The sequence below is a fragment of the Sodiomyces alkalinus genome, assembly GCF_003711515.1.
Source record: "Sodiomyces alkalinus F11 unplaced genomic scaffold SODALscaffold_3, whole genome shotgun sequence".
NCBI classification, from domain to species: Eukaryota; Fungi; Ascomycota; class Sordariomycetes; order Glomerellales; family Plectosphaerellaceae; genus Sodiomyces; species Sodiomyces alkalinus.
Window position 1 is genome coordinate 310260 of NW_021167081.1, and position 20798 is coordinate 331057.

Below are 20798 nucleotides of genomic sequence, written 5' to 3' on the forward strand. Positions count from 1 at the left end.
AATATTATAATCTAGAAATAAATAGCATAGTAAAATCCTTTTACGAGTAGCGTAAAGCACCTATATATAATAGAGTAGTCTAAATATTAAAATAGTAGACAACTTATATATTTTGTATTACTAAAGATCCGAAAAAGCAGCTAAAAATATATATATTACGAAAGTAGACAGATTTACGGGTTATATAACTATGTACTATGAGAAGAAGTTGCCTACAAAATACTGTAAAAAGTCGAAAAACGGGGCCGAGCGGTAGAACTGCTACGAACAACGCAGGCTACCAAAAGTTTTATCTGCAAAAAAAGAACAGGCCAGCGTCAGTGGAGTATTAGAAGTTGAAGACATGCACGATGTTACCCTGGAATATTAAAAAGTACCTTCCTAGGTACCTAGGTAGGGACTTGTCCGGAGCAGGGCTTCGAGGAGGTACGTCGGAGCATGCGGCGTCTTGCGGAGTGGCGCAGTGTTGTCCTTGGACTGGCTGGCTGCACGAGCAACGCCAATGCGAATCTTACGCCCAGCGTATACCTCGGTAGGTTCTATAAAGCACGTACTTTGGAAGGAAACCCGGTCGCTCACGAGTTTGCTGAGTTAATACACACTCACTATACACCTCCCAAACTACAGCTCACAGAAAGCCAAGATGCGCTTCATTACTATCACGGCTCTGGCAGCTCTGGTCCAGCTGCAGCACGCTGTTGCTGAAGACTGGACGCAAAAGCTTCTGTTCCACGGGACGTCGCTCATCCTGCGTCCCGACTATATCAGCCACAGAGCTGCCAATCACACGGCAACGGCGGCAAATTTCTATTCCTACTTCGGCCAGACTGGATACATCAGTTTCGGATGGTTCGTGCTACTACCAGTGTCACCCATATGTTCAATCCTTGCCAGTAGAAACCGACTAAAAAACAATCCCAGGTGGCTACCAGCCACAGCAGATGCGGACTCTAGTCCCTGCCACCCAGACAACGAGGTATGCAAACCCAAAATGGTACAGAGAGTGAGTGGTGCTTAGTCACTAACATACGCGTCAGCAATTCGACTGGTTCGAGTACACGGTCTCGAAGATCGACTGTACCAGCACCAGGTGCCGCGCACACATGGTGAACTGGGACAATGTTCCCAAGCCCGAGAAGCCGTTCTTCGAAGAAGACTACGTCTTCCAGACGGTCAACTCATTGGACGACGACGCGGGTCGCTTCCACCTGGGCTTCTTCGACCGGGAGGGTGGGGCTCTGGCGGTGGGCACGGCACGCCCTCTGAGCTTCGGGGACGAGACGGAGCAGGAATGCCGCAAGGCCTTGCGTATGCTTCGCCGCGTGCAGGCCACGCGAGGCATCGAGCTGCCGTTCGAGCTCTCGGATGTATGCGGAACGGCTGCCATGTCCAACGCAGGGGTTGAAGGTCAATCTGCACAGAAGCCGCTAGCGCTGCCATGGGTAGGCTGAAACGGCGTTGGCGGGGGAGGATTGGGATCTACGGAGATGCTCACCCTGCATGTCGAGAGTGCTAGCCATTGGCCCTATTGTGTCCGTAGATCCTTTATACAAAGATGCATGTGGGGTCCGCCCCACGTGGCAGGAGCATGAACCTTCTTGTTAGCGGCATATAGATGATGGCGGGAGAATTGTCTCTGAACAATCCATGTGGCGGGACTCGGGAGGAAGGTGGGAACTTACGGGCGGTTCGCTCTGGCCGTCTGGCGGCGCCAAGCCACTCTCCCCGCTAGCGCAAGGCACAGGACTTTTTCTACCGTTCCAGAATAAATTAGTGCACGTGGGGTACGGGAGGGCGGGAGCGGGGGCGGGGGCGGGGGCGGGGAAGAGGCAGGGGTAGGGTTGTCAAAGTTAAAAACTGTGTCTATCAATTTTCTCAATTGGAGTGTTATCGGGACAATTAGAAGGCTGTTTCGTGATGCAGGTTCAAGTGGGCTAGGTAGATAGTTAGCCTTGTTAGTGGTTGCTGGCACGAGAGGAAACAATATCTCTGGCCCGGTCATATAAGTTCATTGTGCCTCTGCTCTTCTATCGCACCACTACGTGGAGGTAGTACTATTTCCGTGTTACCTTTTATGCAGGAAGAAGACCTATCGATATGGCAGCTATCCACCACGATCCCGCCGTTAGGCGTACGCTCTTTTTCACCGGGCTAGTGGTGCTTGCCGAACCCTTGGCTGCCACCATGCTTCTCTCTTTTGTCGTGTTCATGGTACAAGACTTTCCACATGTCGACGAACAATCTGTCGCTTTCTGGTGTGGCGTGATTAGTAAGAAGCTCAGCCACTCGCCTGGCAACATCAACCCGCCCCCCCTTTTTTTTTCTTTTCTTTTCTTCTCGATGTGGCTGACACTATTCCCACAGCATCCGCCTTCTTTATAGCCCAGGTATTCACGGCACCACTCTATGGCGTTGTCAGTGACCGCATCGGACGCAAGCCGGTGCTCTTGTTAGGTCTGCTCGGCTCTGCCGTATGTACCATCTTATATGGCATTTCCGGCAACCTGACCATGGCAATCGCTTCACGAGCTTTCTGCGGCTTCTTCAACGGTACTTTCCATGAAAGAGAAGCAACCAATATGTTGAAACTGGCTCGGCTGACGCTTTCCTTGCTACAACTAGGTAACGCCGGCGTTTCGCGGACATCAGTCGGAGAGCTCGCAGCCAATAACGGTATCCACCAAGGCCGCGCATTCTCAATCTTTGGACTTTGCACAGCCATGGGAACTTTACTAGGACCCCTCCTAGGCGGCTTTCTCTGCCAACCCGCAGAAAAGTATGGCTTGAAGGGTCCAGGCAACCTTTTTGTTCGCTATCCATATCTGCTCCCTTGCGCCATCGGAGCATGCTACAACGTCGTTGTCGTCGCGCTGTGTATTCCTTGCATGGGGGAGACTAATATAGACACTGCGGGCACTAAGCTCTCGGCCGAACACGCGGGTCCCACGGACGAGCGCACAGACGACACGGGACGCACGGACGAGCGCACGGATGAAGAAACGCCCCTCTTGGCTCCACAAGGCGATACTTCGACGTTAAAGGCTGCGTCGAGTCGCACTCGCAGCCTTGTCCTACTGATCGCCGGCCACGCGTTGGTCCATCCCATTTTTTTTTTTGAGCGGACTATCAAGTAAGATCCATGACGATTGCTGACTTGCCATCAGGACCATTGCTTTGCACGCCATTGCATTCGACGAGATGTACCCTGCCATCGCGGCGACAAGGCAACCCATCGGCTTCGGCTTCTCGTCGAGTGAGATTGCAAAGACGTTGCTCTTCCTCAGCCCCGTAGTATTAACCGTTCAGTTCGTGGTATACCCTGCCCTCTCGAAAAGACTGACGTATGCGACTCTGTGGAGAATATCTTCGATTCTCTTCCTGGTCGTGTACATGACATTCCCTCTCACTCTGGCATTGCCCAACAAATCGTATCGTCAATGGTGTTGTCTCTATCTCCTTCTCGCGATCCGCGTATCGGCGGTAGTGATTGGGTATACCAGCGTGGCGATACTGGTAAGTGCATACTATGTCGAGGCAGCCAAACAAAGAGGGAATTTCTTTTTTACTGACATGTCGTCTTCCCCTCTAGCTCACGCTCTCTGCTCGGCCTAATCAACGTGGCGTCACTGTTTCTTTTGCACAGGCGGCTATTTCCGCGAGCAGGGCCGTCGGTCCAGCTCTGGCGGGTGCGTTGTGGTCTTGGGGCCTGTCGAATGGATTCAAGGCGCCGTTCGACCAGCACATTTTGGTCTGTCCGTCCCATTTTTTTTTTCTTCACAAAATTCGTGCGTCGCTAATTGTTTTGCAGTTCTTCTTCCAGTGTCTAGTGGCTACCCTGCAGTTGATGACTTCGTTTGGTCCCGCTATCGGGAGCTCACCAGAAGGGCCTATGTGAGGTGGTGTTTATAGTAAAGGGTATCACGGACATACAGTACATGGCGTGAAAAGAAACAAACGGATCTTTGTTCAAGATGGAGGTTTAGATCTGGAGTAGCTTCAATATTGTCCTTGCCTCGGGGAACTTCAACGTCACATATTACTGGCAACAAGTCTGTCCGTAAAATTGTTGAAAAGTCGCAGCAATGATTTATTCCCTTGCCAATAAAGATCCGCCATTCACCTCAATCAAGGAACCGCTCGCGAACGAGCATCGCATCAAGTAAATATAGGCCTCCGATAGCTCCTCAGGTGTGCCCACACTATCTGTCAAGCTCCGCTTGCGGAAGTCAGATAGAACCGCGGGTAATCTGGTCTCGGGGATTTCATCGAACATTTCGGTGTGCACTGCGCCGGGGCTGACTGTATTGACACGGATAGGAGCCAAGTCGACGGCAAGACCTCTGGCGATTCCTTCGGTACCAGCGCCATAGCCCGAGACGACAGTCCACCCTTTGCTTGGCTTTTGAATGCTTGCCCCGCTGGTCAAAGTGATGGAAGACGTCTTGGAGGGCTTCATATAATCCTTTGCGAGGCCACCGAGCAGCATAGGACCGAAGAAGCGGACATGGCCCATGCGTTGGATCGTCGGCACGTCAAGCTCGGAGACGGGTCGAATCTTGATGCCGTCACCGGCAGTGAAGACGACGTGGTCGAGTAGCTGCGTGCGGGTAGCGCTCTTCAGCAGCGCCTCGAGGTTGGGGCGGATAGAGTCGACATCTGACAGGTCGCACACCTGTCCGTCCACGCAATCCGCCGAGCCCGGCACCGAGGTCTTTAGTCGTTTCAGTGCATTGTCCAACTTTGTTTGGCGCGAAGAAGAGATGGTGACAATCGCGCCCAAGGACAGGGCATGCTCAGCTACGCAGAAGCCGATGCCCGAGGAGCCGCCTAGGACAAGCACTCGGGCTTTTGCAAGCACATTGCTGTAATTGATTCGGGTAGACATGGGTGCGGTGGTAGACGTCATCGAATAGGCCTTGTTTTTTTTTTTCTTTCTTTTTTCTTCTTCTTTTTTCGATTGAGAAGGGTGAGCCCGGTCAGGAAGATAATAATAGTAGGGAAAACAGATAATCAAGGCGGACGTTAGAAGAGTTGGACTCCAACTTACTGCTTACTTTTGAAAGTGTGTGTGGGTCTTCACTTAGTAATGTTCATGCCGCTCGGAGTACTTACTAGCGGAGTGGTTCCTAATAAGTTCCACTAGCGGGCGGCATAGAGGAGGCGGACTCCGGCTTAGCCATGGGGAGTCCCGTTTGAAGCCTCCGCCAAGCCTCCGCTAGTGTGCTGCTGCTGCATCAAGGATTCGTTAAGGCTATCGGTATTGATCCCCGAGAACTTCTTGGGTGTAGACGACTACATTCGACTAGATACTAGACATTGAAAGAGAATAGATCGCTATGAGTAGGCCAGGTACTTAATTGCAGGCAGTGGTCTTCGAGAGCATATCTATGCGCGTTCTAAATTGAACTAGTCTACCGAGCAAGACGAGCACCGCCGACAGAGAGACAACATGGGCCAGATCTTTATTGATACCGTCATGGATCGGTACATTTCTTCGCTGGGAATCACACTTTGGCTCGTCGTCGTCGCCGGCGCCGTGTTCTGGTACCGTCCATCCAACTCCAAGTTCCCTGAGCACGGCGGCGAGAGTTCCGAAGCTCTGCAGAATGTTGTCAAAAAGCAATGGTCCCAGGTACGCGCCTATTTCTTCTGCCGAAGGTTTTCCCCGCCATGTTGAGCCATGTTAGCCATCTCTAATCGTCTGCGAGACAACAGATGCGAGAAACGATATATTTGCTCCGCCTTCCGTTTCGTAGAATCTACGTGTTGCCGCAAAAATACATTAACGAATACGCTTGGAAGCCTGATGACCACATCAGCTCAAACACCGACCTCTATGAGCGGCTGCTCGGCCGGTGGACTTATGTCGGCTCTCTGACTCCAGATGATCCTAGTACGTTGCCGGGCCGTGCCGTGCCATGCCATGCCGCCCGCTCTTACGTTTCCCCGCAAGCTCGCAACAGAATTAGTACTGACCTTCCAATACAACAGACGGGCCCTATAACTGGGTTGTGGAATACGTCCGGTCAGAATTGACGAAGCAGATCTCGTTCTACCTTCCTGCCGTCCAGGAGGATGTTGCCTCCTACTTCCATGCACATACTGCTTCTGATAATGGTGAACCATCAGCGCCATCCTCATTGTGAGAGTGTCTTTATAACTGAATCATTTCTGCTTCAGATAAAACGACGCTACCCGTCCATGATTTCTGCATTGGCCTTTGTTTCGCTCTTTACCAGCGTATCTTTGTTGGAAAGGAACTGGCCAGAGACCCAGAGTGGGTATGTCGGGACTCATCGGAGTCATCGCGTCTCTTCCCTGTTCCCTAGGGTCTTGTTCTGGGCCGCCTGCTGACTGACTGACTGCCGCAACAGAAAGCGGCCTGTGTGGAGCTGGGATTGAGCTCTGTTGGCGTGGCCGGGTCCCTCATGCGTGTGCCGACTTGGCTTCGACCCGCCGCTGCCACTTTCATGAGCGGACCCCGCCATGTCAAGGCGAACGTACGCAGAATGGAGGCCAAGATCCGTCCGATACTCACGGTATGACAAGCCAAAAGAACTGAACTGCGTAAGCGGCTACCGACAGTAAGCATGGACTGTCTAACAAATATATCCAGGAGCGACTGGAGAACAAGCATCGAGGCGACATTGAGCCGCCGAGAGACTTTATCCAGTGGTGGATCCAAAAGTCCATTGCAGTTGGTCGCGACCCGGACAATCTATCCGCGCTGGTAGTCGCATTGATCCAGCTCAACTTTGCCGGCATTCGTAGCACTGGTCTTGGGGTACGTTTGATCATGTTATGTTTGCTTGCATCCAAGACACTGGCTAACGAAGACGGGGCAGGTGATGCAATCTTTTGTGGATATTGCCGTTCATCCCGAGTATACCGACGATCTCCGCGCTGAACTCGAGCGAGTCCGATCTACCAACGGCCGGGAGGAATTGACTGTCCCATCGCTGGCAAAACTGGAGAAAATGGACAGCTTCATCAAGGAATCGGCACGCCACGTTGCGCAAAACGTCCTCTCCGTCTACCGCAAAGCACTTCGGCCGCTTCGTCTGAGCGACGGCACCGTCTTGCCTGCGCAGTCCTATGTCTGCGTCCCATCAATCGACCCTGATGCTGACCAAGAGACCGCAACTCGTCCCTTCGACGGTTTCCGGTGGTATCGTCAACGCATTGAGCAGCCTGATCAGGGAGCGCGCTTCCTCAGCGTGTCGTCGAATGCGCAAGCGCTCGAATTCGGTGCCGGACCTCACGCCTGCCCTGGCCGCTTCCTGGCTGTTGCGGTGATCAAGGCTGCTGTCGCCCATGCACTTACTCATTATGAGCTCCGCTTGCCGTCTGCTCAGAAGCCAAAAGTGCCGCAGTATAACCATGTTCTCGTCTATACACCCGATACGAAACAAAAGGTGGAGTTTGTGAGGCGTATATAGAGGACTAGGGAAATGCTATTTCAAACGAGACCACTGATTCTGTTGAATTGACGGGCGTGTGATCCGGCCGGAGCGTTGGTTCAATGGATGTATGATGTATTCGATACACAAAGGAAAGGAAAAACTGGAAGGTGTGGGGGTTCTAAATACATCTACCCCCTTTCCACGCGAGGAATATGGGGCTAGTAACAACCAATAGAAACACAGAAAACAGCCTCACGTGTTTTCAGTGCGATAGTAGCTGTGTGTGGAGGATGGTACTCCGAAAAGAGAAATTTGTGGGTCCATGTCCGAACCACAGTCGGAATTCAATAGCATCCCACCATCTCTAACTACTTCGTATTATTCCCTCACTCCCTCCTTGACCTCGAACGGACCTGACCGGCCTATATATTTAGAAAGGGACCCGAGTACAGTCCAAACCCAAAAGTAGAGACTTCCGCAACACGCCCGGTGCTCCGAGATCTAGCCAACTTCACCCGTTATGCGCCGACTCTGAGACCTCAATCAGAAGAGAAGCAGATGAAAGCGCTGAGAGTCTTGAGCCACCGTGATGCGACAGGGTTACTATCACCAGGTTTAGTACACGGATATGTCGAGTGGAGAATACGACAGTCGACAATAACCATATCCATATCCAACCGCACCCTTTCTACCGCTCTAATCCCAGGTGGATCTTCAACGGGGAGAGCCTCTGCCAGCCAAAAACCCCATCGTTCGACGACTACTATCAGGACGCCCATCTCTATCACACCTCTCACGTCAACCTCTTCCCATTTCAGAACCTATTACAAGACCATCAACCCGTTCCATCTCACCATGGCAACATCCAGCAGCGCCGAAGCCGGCGGTACCGGCAGGACGTACCAAGACGCCCTCACCCACCTCAACCTCCTCATCCCCAACCGGACCGTGACCGCCCTCTTCGACAACCGGCCCCAACCGACATCCGGCCCCGCCCCGGACCCCAACCTCCAAGCCCTGCCAGAAATGCTCACCTGGCTCCGCCGCGCCGGCTACACCCCCTCCGACCTCGCCCGGCTCCGCTGCATCCACGTAGCCGGCACGAAAGGCAAAGGCTCGACCTGCGCGTACCTGACCTCCCTCCTCGTCGCGGCGCCAGACAGACGCGCGGGCCGCGTCGGGACGTACACGTCGCCGCACCTGGTCACGCCGCGGGAACGCATCGCGCTCGACGGGCGGCCGATCGGAAAGGCGCTGTTCGCGCGGTATTTCTTCGAGGTGTGGGATCGGCTTACCGACGCCGCGGTCGCGGAGGGCGTCATGACGCCCGAGGCAGCGCGGGGCGCGGGGTCGAAGCCGTTTTACTTCCGGTTCCTGACGTTGCTTGCTTTCCACGTCTTCCTCTCCGAGGGGGTACGCAGCGCGGTGGTCGAGGTGGGGATTGGTGGGGCGTATGATGCTACGAATGTGTTGCCGCCCGAGGCGGTTACGGCGGCGGTGATTACGCAGCTTGGGGTTGATCATGTTGCCATGCTTGGTGATACGCCGGAGAAGATTGCGTGGCATAAGGCTGGGGTGATGAAGCGGGGTGTCCCTGCTTTTACGAGGTTGTTGGGGGGGAAGAAGAAGAGTGCGGGTGGGGGCCAGGGTGAGAATGAGAATGATGAGGGCGTAATGCGGGTTCTGAAAAGTCGAGCGGAGGAACTGGGATGCAGCGAGCTGGTCGAGGTGAGAGATGAACACGTCGATGCGTGGGGCGGCGTGCGAGTTCGTGGACGCGTCAAGGGCGGTTCGTTTCAGAGTCGAAACCAGGCCCTGGCTGCCTTGGCGGCCGAGGAGCACTTGTGTTCACTTGCTTCGACCTCTCCCGATGCGGAGCCGAAGGCCACGAGAAAGTTGGCCGAACTTCCAGCGTGGATGACCGAAGCGATGAAGCAGACTTCACTTCGAGGCAGGCAAGAGGTTGTGGAAGACCCGCAAAGGCCAGCCGTCCGATGGTTGTTGGACGGAGCTCATACGGTCGAGAGCCTGGACGAGACGGCCGCATGGTTGGCCGCGGAGAGGGAAGAGGACGAAAACCTAGTGCGGAAGAGGAGGAGGTTTGTGCTGCTCTTTAACCAGCAGGAAAGGGAGGCGGGCAAGCTACTTGGTGGGTTCCTGGACAAGCTCCGTCAAGCCCTAGCGGTAGGGGAGGCCAAGGCGAGCAGTGACGGGCGTCTCTTTGACGCGGCGCTCTTCTCACGGAACGACCTCGCCAGGTCTGACACTGACACTCGTCCCGACGTGAGCGTCCAGGAAAGCTGCCGGGGGACTTTCGCGTCTTGCCACCCCGGGACCACAACAGAGGTGTGTCCGGATCTTCCGACGGCCATGGACCGCGTCGGCGACATGGCCTCGCGGTTTCACGAGGCGGGCGAGGAGACCATCGTCTTGGTGACGGGTAGCTTGCACCTGGTCGGCGGTGTCATTCGGCTACTAGAGCCGGACGGTCTAGATTGAGTGAGTACTAGAATTGTATCATGGCAAGCAAGCAGAGGATGAAAATAGAACATATATATTTTGAGGCCAAGCGACCCGCGTATCAGAGGGCGTCTGCACCCTCGAGGACACTCAAAGCACCGCCTACGAGATGAAGGCTCCCCGTGACAAACGCCTGGACCGTCTGGTCCTCCTTTACGTCCTTGCTGAGACTCCGAACGTGGTCGAGGGCCTCCTGGATGGTGGGGATCAAGCTGATCTTGGCCGAAGGGTCGAGAGTCCGCCATTTGTCGGCGAAAATGCGTTGAACCGACATGGCTTCGATGGACTTGGGGTCGTATTGGTTGTTGACAAAGTCTGGGGCGTGCATGATCTCATGTTAGCCACATCAACAACGTCGTACACTACACCCCGGGGACTAAACAGAAACAAACCTTTCTTATAACCCGTGGTGTAGGTGACGTTGGTGCAAAACACGACATGGTCAAACGCCGTGCCGTCCTCGCGTTTGGCTGCCTGATACATCCCGTCGAGAAAGTCAACGGCCTCCGTCCGACCCTGCTGGTTGAACACCAGCACCCTGGGCCCCGGCCTCGCACGGCTCTCGTCGACGAACCACCTCGTCCCCACCAGGAGGCTATCAGTCGTGTGCGCGCCGTCAATTTGCCAAACGACCCGGTCCTCTTCATCGACCTTGACCTCGCAGCGCCCACGACAAACCACATTCTCCAACCCCTGGACAAAGTCCGCCGGCAGACGGTCCTCCCGCCTCCGAAACGACGGGTCGATTTTCGCCAGCGCCGCCTCCGCAAGCGCGACGGCCAAACTCGCATTCTGTTTCTGAAACCGCGCGTCGGGACGGATCTTCACGCCCGCGAGGCGCGGGTCGACGCCGACGACCGAGAGCGGGACGCCCTTCGCAGCCGCGCGTTCCCGCAACACCCGCTCGGCCTCGGGGACCTGTTCGACGGCGAACGCGGCGGGGCAGGCGGGTTTCATGATCCCGGCCTTGTGCCAGGCGATCTTGTCGATGGTCTGTCCCAGGACGAAGACGTGGTCGATGCCCAGGGTGGTGATCCCCGTCGCGACGGGCGAGGGGACGATGTTCGTCGCGTCGTATTCGCCTCCTATTCCTGTCTCGAGGACGACGCAGTCTGCCCCTTCGGATAGGAAGGTGTGGAAGGCGAGGAGGGTGATGTAGCGGGCGTAGACGGGACGGGTGGCCATCGGTACGGCGGCAGCGGCGGCGTCATCGGGGAGGGAAGCGGGGGAGGCGCCGGCGCCGAGGCGGTCCCAGACTTGGAAGAAGTAGCGGGCGAAGAGGGCTTCGGAGATGGGGTTTGTGTTGATGCGGATGCGTTCTCGGACGGCGATGAGGTGCGGGGACGTGAGGTGGCCCACTTTGGACGGGAGGCCCGAGGGGGAGGCGAGGCGGTGGTGGGCGAGGATCGAGTCGGTGAAGGCGCATGTGCTTCCTTTGCCTTTGGTCCCGGCGATGTGGATTACGTTGAGGCGGTTTAGGTCGGAGGGCTTGAAGACGAAAAGAAAGAAAAAAAGGAGTTGGTTAGTTCGAGGGGAGTAGAAGAGGTTGATGAGGACTCACGGAGTGGCCGAGACGGGCGAGATAGACCTGCATCTCCTGGATGGAAGTCTCGTCTGGTCGGATGCCGGCCTTTCGCCTGGCTTCGATCACCTCGAAGGGTGTCTGGAGGGAGTTGAGCGCATCGATGGCATCCTGTATAATCTCGGTATTCAGTGGCCGTCGTCAAGGGAGAAAAGGATGGTGACGGACGTTGTAGGTACGGGTATCGGTGGCCATGGTGCGCGTCACGAGAGGCCTCGGGGCAAAGAATGGACGGAAGAATGTGCGTAGTCGTAGTGCTTGTGGACGCACATGATGCATTTACAAGGTGTCCGGACTAGCTCAGGAAGAGAAGATGGGAACTTGCACCGACGAACGGTGATGGGTTGGTTTGGTGGTGTGGATATGCTGTGGTGGTGATTGAGTGTGAGCGTTGAGCCCCAAGACCTCGAATGTGACGTTGGAGGTACCTATACCTAGGTACCTAAGGTAGGTAGGTATGTACTCCGTCTCGTACTCCGTTCTTCGTTTTGCGATCCGATATCGGCCGAGATTAAGTGGGCGGGACATATTCTGTGCAGGTGCCGCCAGCTGCCAGTTACCGACAACCATCATCACTCAATTCCTTTCGCGTCTCTATCATCGCGATCCACATCAGAATGCATCACTCTTCATACTTTCTTTCCGTCTTTCTCATGCCATGCAATGATTTGGAATAGTAGTCGCTATTTCTGAATACATAAACAGACAGATAAGCGCCTCGCTAGGGGTGCTGGATATATAACACTGCATCCTCCCAAGGCCGTATCGCTTGCTTCATGCCAAACTGATGTCTCTGCATAGGTCCTCTACGAAGCCCCTCCACGTATCCATTCTATTCATTCCCTGCGCTCAGTGCAGGACTCTGACACCGACGCGTCTCTCTCTTCCGGATATTCGACTACCAAGGGAAGGCCGTGGTATTTGACAGCCTTCTCCCCCCCTGAATTCTTCCGATCCCAGCTGAGCAACGATAAGGATGCATGCTCGTCGCTGTTCTCAACTGTTGTCGCTTTTGTATGGCTGACTGGCAAACTTGTCATAGAGACAAGATGATCAAGGTGATTCACGACCCTGACTTCGTCTCCGCTTGGCCTCGGTGAACGGTCGGGGTAGTCATGCCCCTTATATCCCCAGCCGGGTCCCTTTGTCGAAGTTGAGACCCCCGTGACTTGGACGGCCAGAACGAGGTCATGAGGCGCCGACAGGAGGCGTAGATGGGAGATAGCCCGTCAATGCCATGTACCGGCACCTTTGGACGACTTGCGATATCCCTGGTCAAATGGCCCCCGACCCTCAAGCGCAACAACCCGCGATTGGCGGGCCGGAGACAGAAGAAACCCATCCGGTGGGTTCCAAAGTGCGTAGTTTTGTCCAAAAACTCCTCTCGCCTCAGCCTCACCCCGGCCTCGGACGCTTCGGGTCGATCCCCTTCAAAATAGGCGAGTCCTCCACACCCTCCGGTGGTGGTCTGCTACCCCCTCCATCGATCGAACTCGGCATGGAAGAGCGCTGCACATGGCTCCGCGGGGGAGGATACAGCAAGGTAGGCAGCTCGTCGTCGTGCAGGTCCATCCTATCCATATCCATATCCAAGTCCAGGTCATCTTCCAAGTCGGCGGCGTCATCATCCATGGGCCAGTCCGCCGCACTCGGATTCCGCCGCAAACTCGCGGTCCCGCTCCGGGAGAAACCGTAATCGTGGCGCGCCACGCGCGGCGGCGGCCGTATCTCCAGACCGAGTCCTCTTCGGCCTGCTGCCGCCTCCACGTCGGTGCCGGTTTCGTCCGGGAAACGCGATGTCCACGGCGGATAGTGCCGATCGTGGTGTTCCTGCTCTTCCCGCTCTTTCTGTTGCTGCTGATGCTGGTCCTGGTCCTGGTCCTGGTCCTGGTCCTGGTCCTGGTCCTGGTCCTGGCCCGTGGGCTCCGGCTTTATTATCACGCTGCTTAGCGCCGTGTTGGTCGTGCCGTCGGATAGGCGTCGCTTGGACCAGGCGGGGCGGAAGTGCATGGATGAGAGCCGGGTGCAGACGGTGCCGACGAGCGGGCGGAGGGTCGGCGTGCAGACGCAGATGGTGGCGCAGCAGAGCTCGACGGTGCCCCAGAGGCCTGAGATGGCGTTGTCGTAGGTGATGTTTTGGGACGTCGCGCCGATCACCAAGGCGTTGATGCGGATGATGGAGATGGCGCACGTACTAGACTTGTCAGTATGGCCGTCTTCAAGGGAAAAGGAGGGAAGAACAAAAACTTGAAGAAAAAAAAGAAAAAGAAAAAAAGAAAAAGGGGGAGACCTTACAAGATACCCAGTCCAAAAATCGCCATGAGAATGACTTTCTGCTTTCTTGGCAAAGGCAGTCGTTTGAGATGCGGCATGGGCATGACAAGGATGATAAGGTCGGTGGCCAGATTGACAGCCGCGTTGGCGTGCCACCAGGCCACGAGGTGAACGCACCCTCCCTGCCCCTCCCTGAGCTGGATCCAGTCCGTAGCGAGCGGGATGCACCGCAGCGCGCCGATGACGATCTGGGAGACGGCGAACAGAGAGACGAAGACGAGCATGGCGTCGCAGAGGAGCCGGAACTTCGGCAACGGGAACACGCGGCGGTATTGCAGGAGGAACGTCGTCTTGGTCGACGCCAAGGCCGTGTGGTAGAAGACGAGGCCCGCGGTGGCGATCTTCGAGCCCGTGGCGAAGGTGTGGAAGTCGAGGTCCCAGATGTTTCGTCCCATTCCGTATTTTGTGTCTACAGGGAATTTCGTGTCAGCGTCTGCATTCATTGCCTATGGGGTATGGGGACAGCAGTCGACATGGGACAAAAAGAAAACGTACTGACGCAGACGATGATGCTGTGTGTGAGGACCAGGACCTGAGGATATCAAAAGTTAGTCCACATGTCATCCATGGCAGAGACTTTCTTCTGGCGGGGGGGTTCAGATGAGAAGGGTGAACGCGCCCATGATACCATGCTCGCCGTGTCGTCTGCCCCCCAATGCCGTGCCCGAGAACCCCGGACGTACGCTCGGAGAAGGGCAGCGATGGTGGCGAGAGCCGTCATAATCACCGTGACGATGACGATGGTTCGGCTGAGGCCGAGGTCACCTCTCGTTTCTCTCAGGTCATCCTCCTGCCCCGGGTAGGCCGTGTCCTCCAAGGTCCTGTTCATGGCGTCGGTTTTCGTCCGTCTTTCCCCGCCAAACAGCCGAGTCAAACGCTCTTAGACCTGGGCCGCCGTTGTGGTGGATTCGGGTAGGTATGAAGAGAGTGTCGGCGTGATGCCGCGACCAACGGGAGGTCCTGGCTCTGTCGTCGACGTTCTTCGCATGAAGTTTACGGATACTCCTGAGAAGCCAAGCCGGCCAGATGAAACATACCAGGATGAAGAAGAAGAAGAAATGCAATGGGGCAAAATCTACAGCCGGATCGGCCGGGTAAAAGAATGGAACTATCAAGCCATGGCCGAGTGTGTGAGATCTTCAAGGCCACCCATATTCCCTAACATCGACGAACGCCGTAGAACCCTGGGATGGTGCCAGGCCGGAAGAAGGAAAAGTAGGGGTGTTCACTGTTCGCCACTTCCCCAGACTTCCGGTGGACAGGGCAGGGCAGGGCAAAACGTAGAGGAACGGTAGGTGTGGACGCGAAGGGTTCCAGGCGTCTAGACCTTCTCCATTCGTTGCTAGGGTGTACGAAAAGGGGTATGACCTCATGTTCACACGTCCTTCATTGTTCTCTTAAACGTGCTCATGTGAGTTGGTGAGCAGCACTCAGGACTGCCTCACACCCACTTTGGAGTCTGACAGCTGTGACAGTTCCTGGGCTAGAGACTAAGAGACTTGAGGGCCGAGTTTCAAGGGTCGTCAGCGTTGAAGCATGGGCCGAGTCAGAACCTCGCGGTGGCGCAGGTCCGGCGCAGGTCCGGCGAAGATCCGGCGCAGATCCGGCGGGGGTTAGGGCGTCCGGATGGGGTCGGCATGACGAAATCGAGATGCCGTGATTGGGGCATCGTGAACTAGACGATTTGGCCCTGTGGAGAGAGCAGTTACGATGAAGAGACCCCGAGCTGTCCACGCAGTCTAGCCTCCACCCTCACGGCAACTCGATCTTACCCGGCAAAGGAACAACGACAAGAGATAAGTTGCTCGACACATGCTCACGGCCCCTTGGCGAGGATGGAATACCGACTGTACTGACGTCTTGCCTGGTCTTTTCAACCAACGTCCTGCAAGTACAATCAGAAGGCCATGGGAATTCTCGGCCGCGCCGGGCACATCTCTGGTTACCATCCGTCTCAGCCGCGTGTCTCGGCCGTTGGCAATGGTTGCCGAGCGTAGAGCCGACCGGCTAGCGCAAAAACGGTGGAAAATCTTTTCAACTTGGCCATGCTTCGTATCGGTAGGTGTAAGCTGAGAGGTGTGAATGGTGTCGGCACGTAGAGACGCGATCAACGATTCGGTACCTTAAGAAGGTATCTGAGCCTGTCGCCACTTCTTATCTTATCGCCCGGTGCCCGAACCGGTGGTTGTACATAGGTAGAAATGCATACACCGTACCAATATAGAGCATGTGTGACAAGCACGTACCGTATAGTGTGTGTATAGAAGAGGAAAAGAGACGAGGCTCTATCCTCGACTAGACCCGAAACAGAGCAAACTAATAGTATCTGGTAGAAAGATTAAAATTAAAGATTCAAAAAATTGAATGATCAGATGCGTGAACTGGGAATCGAACCCAGGGCTCCCCGATGGCAACGGAGAATTTTACCACTAAACCATTCACGCTTGCTCCTGGTCCTTGTGACAGGGCGTGGAAACGATTCTCATAACGTCTACACTACCACACTACCTACCTTCAACTAATTCCCCTCTCGTACACATGAACTATCCGTATTGTCTTACAGAATGGTTTCTGCTACACAAGATTGTCTAACCATGCAATAATTGTGAATTCCAATTAATATTCACCGATGACGTCCAAGTGCTCTGCTCGGATCGCTGTCACCAATTAATGAGTGACTCATTGCCGGGGGTCTGATCGCGGTTATTCCGTGTCGAGGTACGTTGTCCGTTGTAGTGTACTCGGAGAAATTGGAAAAAAGGGATGCCGAGGCTTGGTCATGATAATACAAAACTTGACGGATACCAAGGGTCTGGTTAGAAGTAGATGGTAGATGTAGTACTTTAGGCGTACCAGTCCATCCGTGTACAAGCAAACTACATAGGCATGTAGATTGGCCTCACAGTAGCGTGGGCGGTGCAACCGGCCTGTAATTCGACCTGCAGCTGGAAAGTGAGGCCTCAGTGGGTCCCAGCTTGCAGGCAGCCAATCAGGAACCGTGGTACTCAGGTACTCGACCTGGGGTAAGGGGGAAGAAGCAGGGAGGCCGTTGAAGGCCGTTGACTGTGAGGCGCTGTGATCTCGGTGATCTCACAGCCTCATCTGACCCCCGTGCTCCCACGAGTTAAAGAATCGTCATCGCGCTCTTCGACCTCGCTTTCTTCCTTTCTACCTCCTCTTTCTCTTCAAACCTCTTCCGACTCGCACATCGTAACTCTCTTCCACTCCTTTTTGACTCGTCACCTTTGCCATATGTCACTCCCGCATCATCTTGCTGCAAACACCTGAACCGCGTCGTCCCCAGGGCCTAAAGGCACCGCTTCGTAAGAAACCTGCCGGATCATTACTGACATATCTCTGTCCCGTATACAAACTCTAACTTACCCATTTCACAGAAAAGCTCCTCGGCTAGCGTCGTGGAAGATCACGTCTTTCATCTCGCGTCCTGCCTCGGCCTCATGCACGGTCGTCCCGATGCCTGCTCCAAGCCGCTTACGAAAGCCGATACGGCGCAAACGCAAGGCTCTGACGCCTTCCAAGGGCATGAATCCCGTTCAAGCATTGTCGTTATTGGTGCCGGCTTAGTCGGATTGCCCGCTGCGATCCGCCTCAGCAGCGCGAATTCTCGCCCTGGCGTCCAGCTCTGGATAGACCGCGAGATGCGTCCTCCGTCATCCACTGCAGACGACATTGGGAAACTTGGCTCCCTCGTGGATGCATGCATTCTTGTCCTCTCCGTCGGACAGGTCGTCAGACGGAAGCTGGAAAGGATTCCAAGCCAACTGAATGTACGTGGTGGCTGATTTCACTTTCACACGTACAACTTTGATTACTGACCCCTTCTAGCGATGTCAATTTTGGCGAGAGACCCCTTCTGGGCTGCCCATGTCTTTTGCAGCCACCAAGTTGCTGCTTCCTGAGCTCGAGTCCATCGTCTTTGCGTTGCCTTCGGGACGTGAGAGAGCTTTCCTGCCACACACGCTGCGTGGCAGTACTCCCTCATGTTCTTCCCTGCAGCACAGCTATGATGGCTCATTGCATTTGATTGGCGATGCCGCCGATTCGACCTACCAGGACAATTTCCTGCAAAAAAATCATCAAAAAAATCACCAAAACGAAGAAAAGGCTCCTTCGACCGCACCACGAAGCTGCCGCCATGCTCAAACATCATTCGACCGCGACACTCTCGGCCGAGACTCGAATCGTTCTTCCCGAGAATTCATCGCGCCAGTGCATCCATCGGAGGGCTTTTGCTCTTCTCAGCTTGCCGGCGATGACACGTACCGCCGATTTGCGATCCCCCACGTCCTCGTCCAGGCCATGGCTCTTCTCGCCTCGCGTCTCGTGGTGGAGCCGGCTTTTGTGGAAACGGCTTCTTTGGAGGCCGTGGCCACGTCCCGAGCCTGGTTTCGACCACATGCGTCCTTGGATGAGAGTGTGCACCACCCGGTCATTCGGGTCTGACTGAGACAGTCACCATGAGGTGCCTTGGAGGATAGTCATAGTCGTCGCTTGTTGTTGTTCGCCTGGTTGGCACAAGACCCGAGTACGTCGTTAAACTGTCTCGTTCGGTCGTCTAAACTTGACGTCCTGAGTTCTCGCCATCACACGCAACCAGCTACATCAACGCAGCAACGCTATTGCTTGCCTCACATACTCACCGGATTTCCACAATCTCTGCCCACTGCTACTACCATTCTACTGATCCTACGACTTACCACCGCTGGAGGTGTCGTAGTTCAATCGGTACCCGCAACGACATTGTGCTTCTGAGCACCATCACCACTTCCATCACCGCCAGCATCTGCACCAACACTATCACCACCACCCAATTCACAATGACGACGAGCAAAGCCGCGGATTGGGAGGGTCACGGCCCTGCACACTACTCCGCGCCCAATGTTTCTCCCCATGCATCACTATTTGACTCGCCAATGTCCGAAATCTTCGAAGATATCGGTTACGGGGACGAAGCCGACCTCGACGACCTGTTCCGCGACGTGTTCCTATCAGGAGCCGCACAGCCGGACATCGACCTGGGGTCCTTCTCCACCGATCTAGGCGACCTGGGAGTCATGGACAGCTTCGCTCCTCTCAGTCAAGAAGGCCTCTCCATGGACCCCGGCTTCGATTTCAATTTCAACCTCGACCCCAACACTTTCATCCCCTTCCTGCCGCAGGGCGTCAACTCGGGCCTACAAGATCTCAGTCTGGGGTACGCTGCTCCGGGCGCACCGCCCTCCGACTTTTCCGGGCCCATCCACCCCTGGTACGGCGTGCCCTCCTCCCACCCCTCCGACACCTCTTCCTCCTCCCCGACCACCATGTCGCCCGGCTCCTCCAACGGGTCCGAGGCGTCGTCGGGTCGTCTCTACCCGTGCCCGTTCGACGGATGCTACAAGGCGTTCAGCAAAGAGACCCAATTGAAGCAGCACCGTCGCGTCCACCGCAAGAAGCTCGTCTGCCACCTCTGCCCGCATGTGCACAGGTTCGCCCAGGTCCGCGACCTCGAGCGCCACATGCACGCCCGCCACAAGGAGGAAGCCGCACGCGCCCAGCTCCGGTCCGAGGACCGCCGGTGTCCGTTTGACGGGTGCGACTACCATGGACGCCGGGACAATGTGTCGCGGCACTACGAGCTGAAGCATGGGGGGAAGTTGCAGTGGAGGGGGGGCGTGCCTACAGTGCTCGCATGACGAGACGGGAGAAGGCACCTGTTGAGGTGGGGGGAACATTTCTCTCTCTCTTCTATGGGATTCGTTTTATTTATTTATTGTGGGTTGAATGTAACAGCACGGCGTTGGATACAAAGAGTGATCTTTTTTTTCCTTCTTTTTTTTTTGGCTTTTTCGACTCATTTATGACTTCGACTTTTTGTCTGCGAAAAGGTGGGGGGCGGGTTTACGGTCTACACAGCATAGCTTCACCGGAATAGATTCCTACTTTGGAGACAACTGCATGGGGCCCCCGTTATGGATGGAGAGGACTGCGTACTTTACATGCGTGTGTACGGTCTAGGCTGACTGGAAAAAGTAAGACATGCATGACCTGCGGGTTTGCTCCGGCCTATGGCCTTCTTCGGTGGCGTCCTTCGGTGTGCGGTTGGTGCAATCGTGTCCCAGATGCGACTCCGGCTTGGCTGCTGCCTCGCTGCGATGACGCACGCCGGGAAGGTGTCGCGATTGGAGGCTTTTGAATATCAGGTGGAATAGGTCAAGGCCAGGTCAAGCGCATGACTTGTGGACAACAGGGAGAGGAGCAGTGGATGATCGAGCTGGTGGTCACACGGCGTTGCGTCGTCCTGTGGCGAGCATAGCTGGCCTCTGGCTCGCCTCCTCTCGCTGGTGTAGGTTATTTCTTACACTTGGCACATCGGTCAGGTATCATCACAGGCCACTCGGTGAAGGGGTACGTAAGGGTGCGAAATAAATGGCATCTTGTCGTTGTGATCTAAGGGGGGCAGGCAGGACGAAGGCCATGGACCAACGTGAAGCATGCTTCTCCATCCGATACCGCCCGACAGAACGCAAATCTCTCTCTTTATCGCTCCATATTGTCGTCGAGGATCCTGTTTCCTTCCTTCATGTTCCTATCAGATTTTCCATAGTTGGCCCCTGGACCCCTTATTGTCTTTCAAGAGTAAGACCATCTTATCCGAATCGAACAGTATCCGTTGCCGGGGGGGTGAGGTCTTGTTGAGGCCGCTAGGAAGGAGGGAAAGGGATGAAAAGCGACGAGGCGGAGATGAAGTTCCCGAGAGAAGGCCGTTTAGTGCTGTAAGTGAGCTGTTAGTTGGTGTATGGGACGTGAGATTCAGGGGTGTGGAATAAGGGCAAAAGGGGGGGGGGGGGGGGGGGGGGGGGGGAAGAGCCGCCCGGGGGGGGGGGGGGGGGGGGGGGGGGGGGGGGGGGGGGGGGGGGGGGGGGGGGGGGGGGGCAAGGAGGAAGACGTACGCCGCA

General features: G+C 55.4%; 9 protein-coding genes and 1 non-coding gene across 10 annotated transcripts; 5 read left to right on the plus strand and 5 right to left on the minus strand.

Moving 5' to 3' along the window:
- Window positions 1-438: 438 nt before the first annotated feature.
- SODALDRAFT_377510 (hypothetical protein) lies at window positions 439-1588 on the plus strand (the record flags this gene model as incomplete). The annotated part of the gene is made up of 4 exons (XM_028614913.1): window positions 439-522; window positions 635-849; window positions 922-976; window positions 1038-1588. The coding sequence occupies 4 exons, from the start codon at window positions 439-441 to the stop codon at window positions 1449-1451; spliced, it is 768 nt and encodes a 255-aa protein (XP_028467369.1). The 3' UTR covers window positions 1452-1588.
- Window positions 1589-1601: 13 nt separating this feature from the next.
- Window positions 1602-2012, minus strand: SODALDRAFT_357968 (hypothetical protein; the record flags this gene model as incomplete). Its single annotated transcript, XM_028614054.1, has 3 exons — window positions 1602-1702; window positions 1780-1863; window positions 1973-2012. 3 exons carry the CDS (start codon window positions 2010-2012, stop codon window positions 1602-1604), a joined length of 225 nt encoding a protein of 74 aa, XP_028467370.1.
- A 223-nt stretch (window positions 2013-2235) lies between these two features.
- SODALDRAFT_132580 (MFS general substrate transporter) lies at window positions 2236-3991 on the plus strand. The gene is made up of 5 exons (XM_028606716.1): window positions 2236-2269; window positions 2365-2550; window positions 2623-3091; window positions 3165-3513; window positions 3590-3991. The coding sequence occupies exons 2-5, from the start codon at window positions 2511-2513 to the stop codon at window positions 3893-3895; spliced, it is 1164 nt and encodes a 387-aa protein (XP_028467371.1). The 5' UTR covers window positions 2236-2269; window positions 2365-2510; the 3' UTR covers window positions 3896-3991.
- On the minus strand, window positions 3811-4989 carry SODALDRAFT_331683 (short chain dehydrogenase). Its single transcript, XM_028611510.1, has one exon. The coding sequence runs from the start codon at window positions 4883-4885 to the stop codon at window positions 4088-4090; it is 798 nt and encodes a 265-aa protein (XP_028467372.1). The 5' UTR covers window positions 4886-4989; the 3' UTR covers window positions 3811-4087.
- Window positions 4990-5341: 352 nt separating this feature from the next.
- Window positions 5342-7527, plus strand: SODALDRAFT_132639 (cytochrome P450). Its single transcript, XM_028606717.1, has 6 exons — window positions 5342-5893; window positions 5992-6117; window positions 6181-6281; window positions 6375-6539; window positions 6617-6784; window positions 6846-7527. Exons 1-6 carry the CDS (start codon window positions 5716-5718, stop codon window positions 7437-7439), a joined length of 1332 nt encoding a protein of 443 aa, XP_028467373.1. The 5' UTR covers window positions 5342-5715; the 3' UTR covers window positions 7440-7527.
- Window positions 7528-7805: 278 nt separating this feature from the next.
- SODALDRAFT_331686 (FolC bifunctional protein) lies at window positions 7806-9975 on the plus strand. The gene has a single exon (XM_028611511.1). The coding sequence runs from the start codon at window positions 8259-8261 to the stop codon at window positions 9900-9902; it is 1644 nt and encodes a 547-aa protein (XP_028467374.1). The 5' UTR covers window positions 7806-8258; the 3' UTR covers window positions 9903-9975.
- A 9-nt stretch (window positions 9976-9984) lies between these two features.
- On the minus strand, window positions 9985-11700 carry SODALDRAFT_339079 (FolC bifunctional protein; the record flags this gene model as incomplete). The annotated part of the gene is made up of 4 exons (XM_028612825.1): window positions 9985-10238; window positions 10316-11411; window positions 11485-11616; window positions 11674-11700. 4 exons carry the CDS (start codon window positions 11698-11700, stop codon window positions 9985-9987), a joined length of 1509 nt encoding a protein of 502 aa, XP_028467375.1.
- Window positions 11701-12341: 641 nt separating this feature from the next.
- Window positions 12342-14668, minus strand: SODALDRAFT_377514 (hypothetical protein; the record flags this gene model as incomplete). The annotated part of the gene is made up of 6 exons (XM_028614914.1): window positions 12342-12537; window positions 12582-12918; window positions 12960-13699; window positions 13801-14248; window positions 14335-14371; window positions 14468-14668. 6 exons carry the CDS (start codon window positions 14666-14668, stop codon window positions 12342-12344), a joined length of 1959 nt encoding a protein of 652 aa, XP_028467376.1.
- A 1544-nt stretch (window positions 14669-16212) lies between these two features.
- SODALDRAFT_t94 lies at window positions 16213-16283 on the minus strand. Its single transcript has one exon. It is a non-coding gene; the product is annotated as a tRNA-Gly (tRNA).
- Window positions 16284-16940: 657 nt separating this feature from the next.
- Window positions 16941-18490, plus strand: SODALDRAFT_132801 (hypothetical protein). The gene is made up of 3 exons (XM_028606718.1): window positions 16941-17162; window positions 17235-17627; window positions 17686-18490. Exons 2-3 carry the CDS (start codon window positions 17298-17300, stop codon window positions 18301-18303), a joined length of 948 nt encoding a protein of 315 aa, XP_028467377.1. The 5' UTR covers window positions 16941-17162; window positions 17235-17297; the 3' UTR covers window positions 18304-18490.
- The last annotated feature ends 2308 nt before the right edge of the window (window positions 18491-20798 follow it).

Excerpts from the sequence above, each read along its gene's own strand:
- SODALDRAFT_132580 (XM_028606716.1), top strand. The coding sequence starts at position 2,511 with ATGGCAATCGCTTCACGAGCTTTCTGCGGCTTCTTCAACG. Across the intron at positions 2,551-2,622 it reads TTTCTGCGGCTTCTTCAACG|GTAACGCCGGCGTTTCGCGG; the intron begins GTACTTTCCATG and ends TGCTACAACTAG. Across the intron at positions 3,092-3,164 it reads CTACTGATCGCCGGCCACGC|GACCATTGCTTTGCACGCCA; the intron begins GTTGGTCCATCC and ends ACTTGCCATCAG.
- SODALDRAFT_331683 (XM_028611510.1), bottom strand. The coding sequence starts at position 4,885 with ATGTCTACCCGAATCAATTACAGCAATGTGCTTGCAAAAGCCCGAGTG.
- SODALDRAFT_132639 (XM_028606717.1), top strand. The coding sequence starts at position 5,716 with ATGCGAGAAACGATATATTTGCTCCGCCTTCCGTTTCGTAGAATCTAC. Across the intron at positions 6,282-6,374 it reads TGGCCAGAGACCCAGAGTGG|AAAGCGGCCTGTGTGGAGCT; the intron begins GTATGTCGGGAC and ends CTGCCGCAACAG. Across the intron at positions 6,540-6,616 it reads AGATCCGTCCGATACTCACG|GAGCGACTGGAGAACAAGCA; the intron begins GTATGACAAGCC and ends AAATATATCCAG.
- SODALDRAFT_331686 (XM_028611511.1), top strand. The coding sequence starts at position 8,259 with ATGGCAACATCCAGCAGCGCCGAAGCCGGCGGTACCGGCAGGACGTAC.
- SODALDRAFT_132801 (XM_028606718.1), top strand. The coding sequence starts at position 17,298 with ATGCACGGTCGTCCCGATGCCTGCTCCAAGCCGCTTACGAAAGCCGAT. Across the intron at positions 17,628-17,685 it reads GGATTCCAAGCCAACTGAAT|CGATGTCAATTTTGGCGAGA; the intron begins GTACGTGGTGGC and ends GACCCCTTCTAG.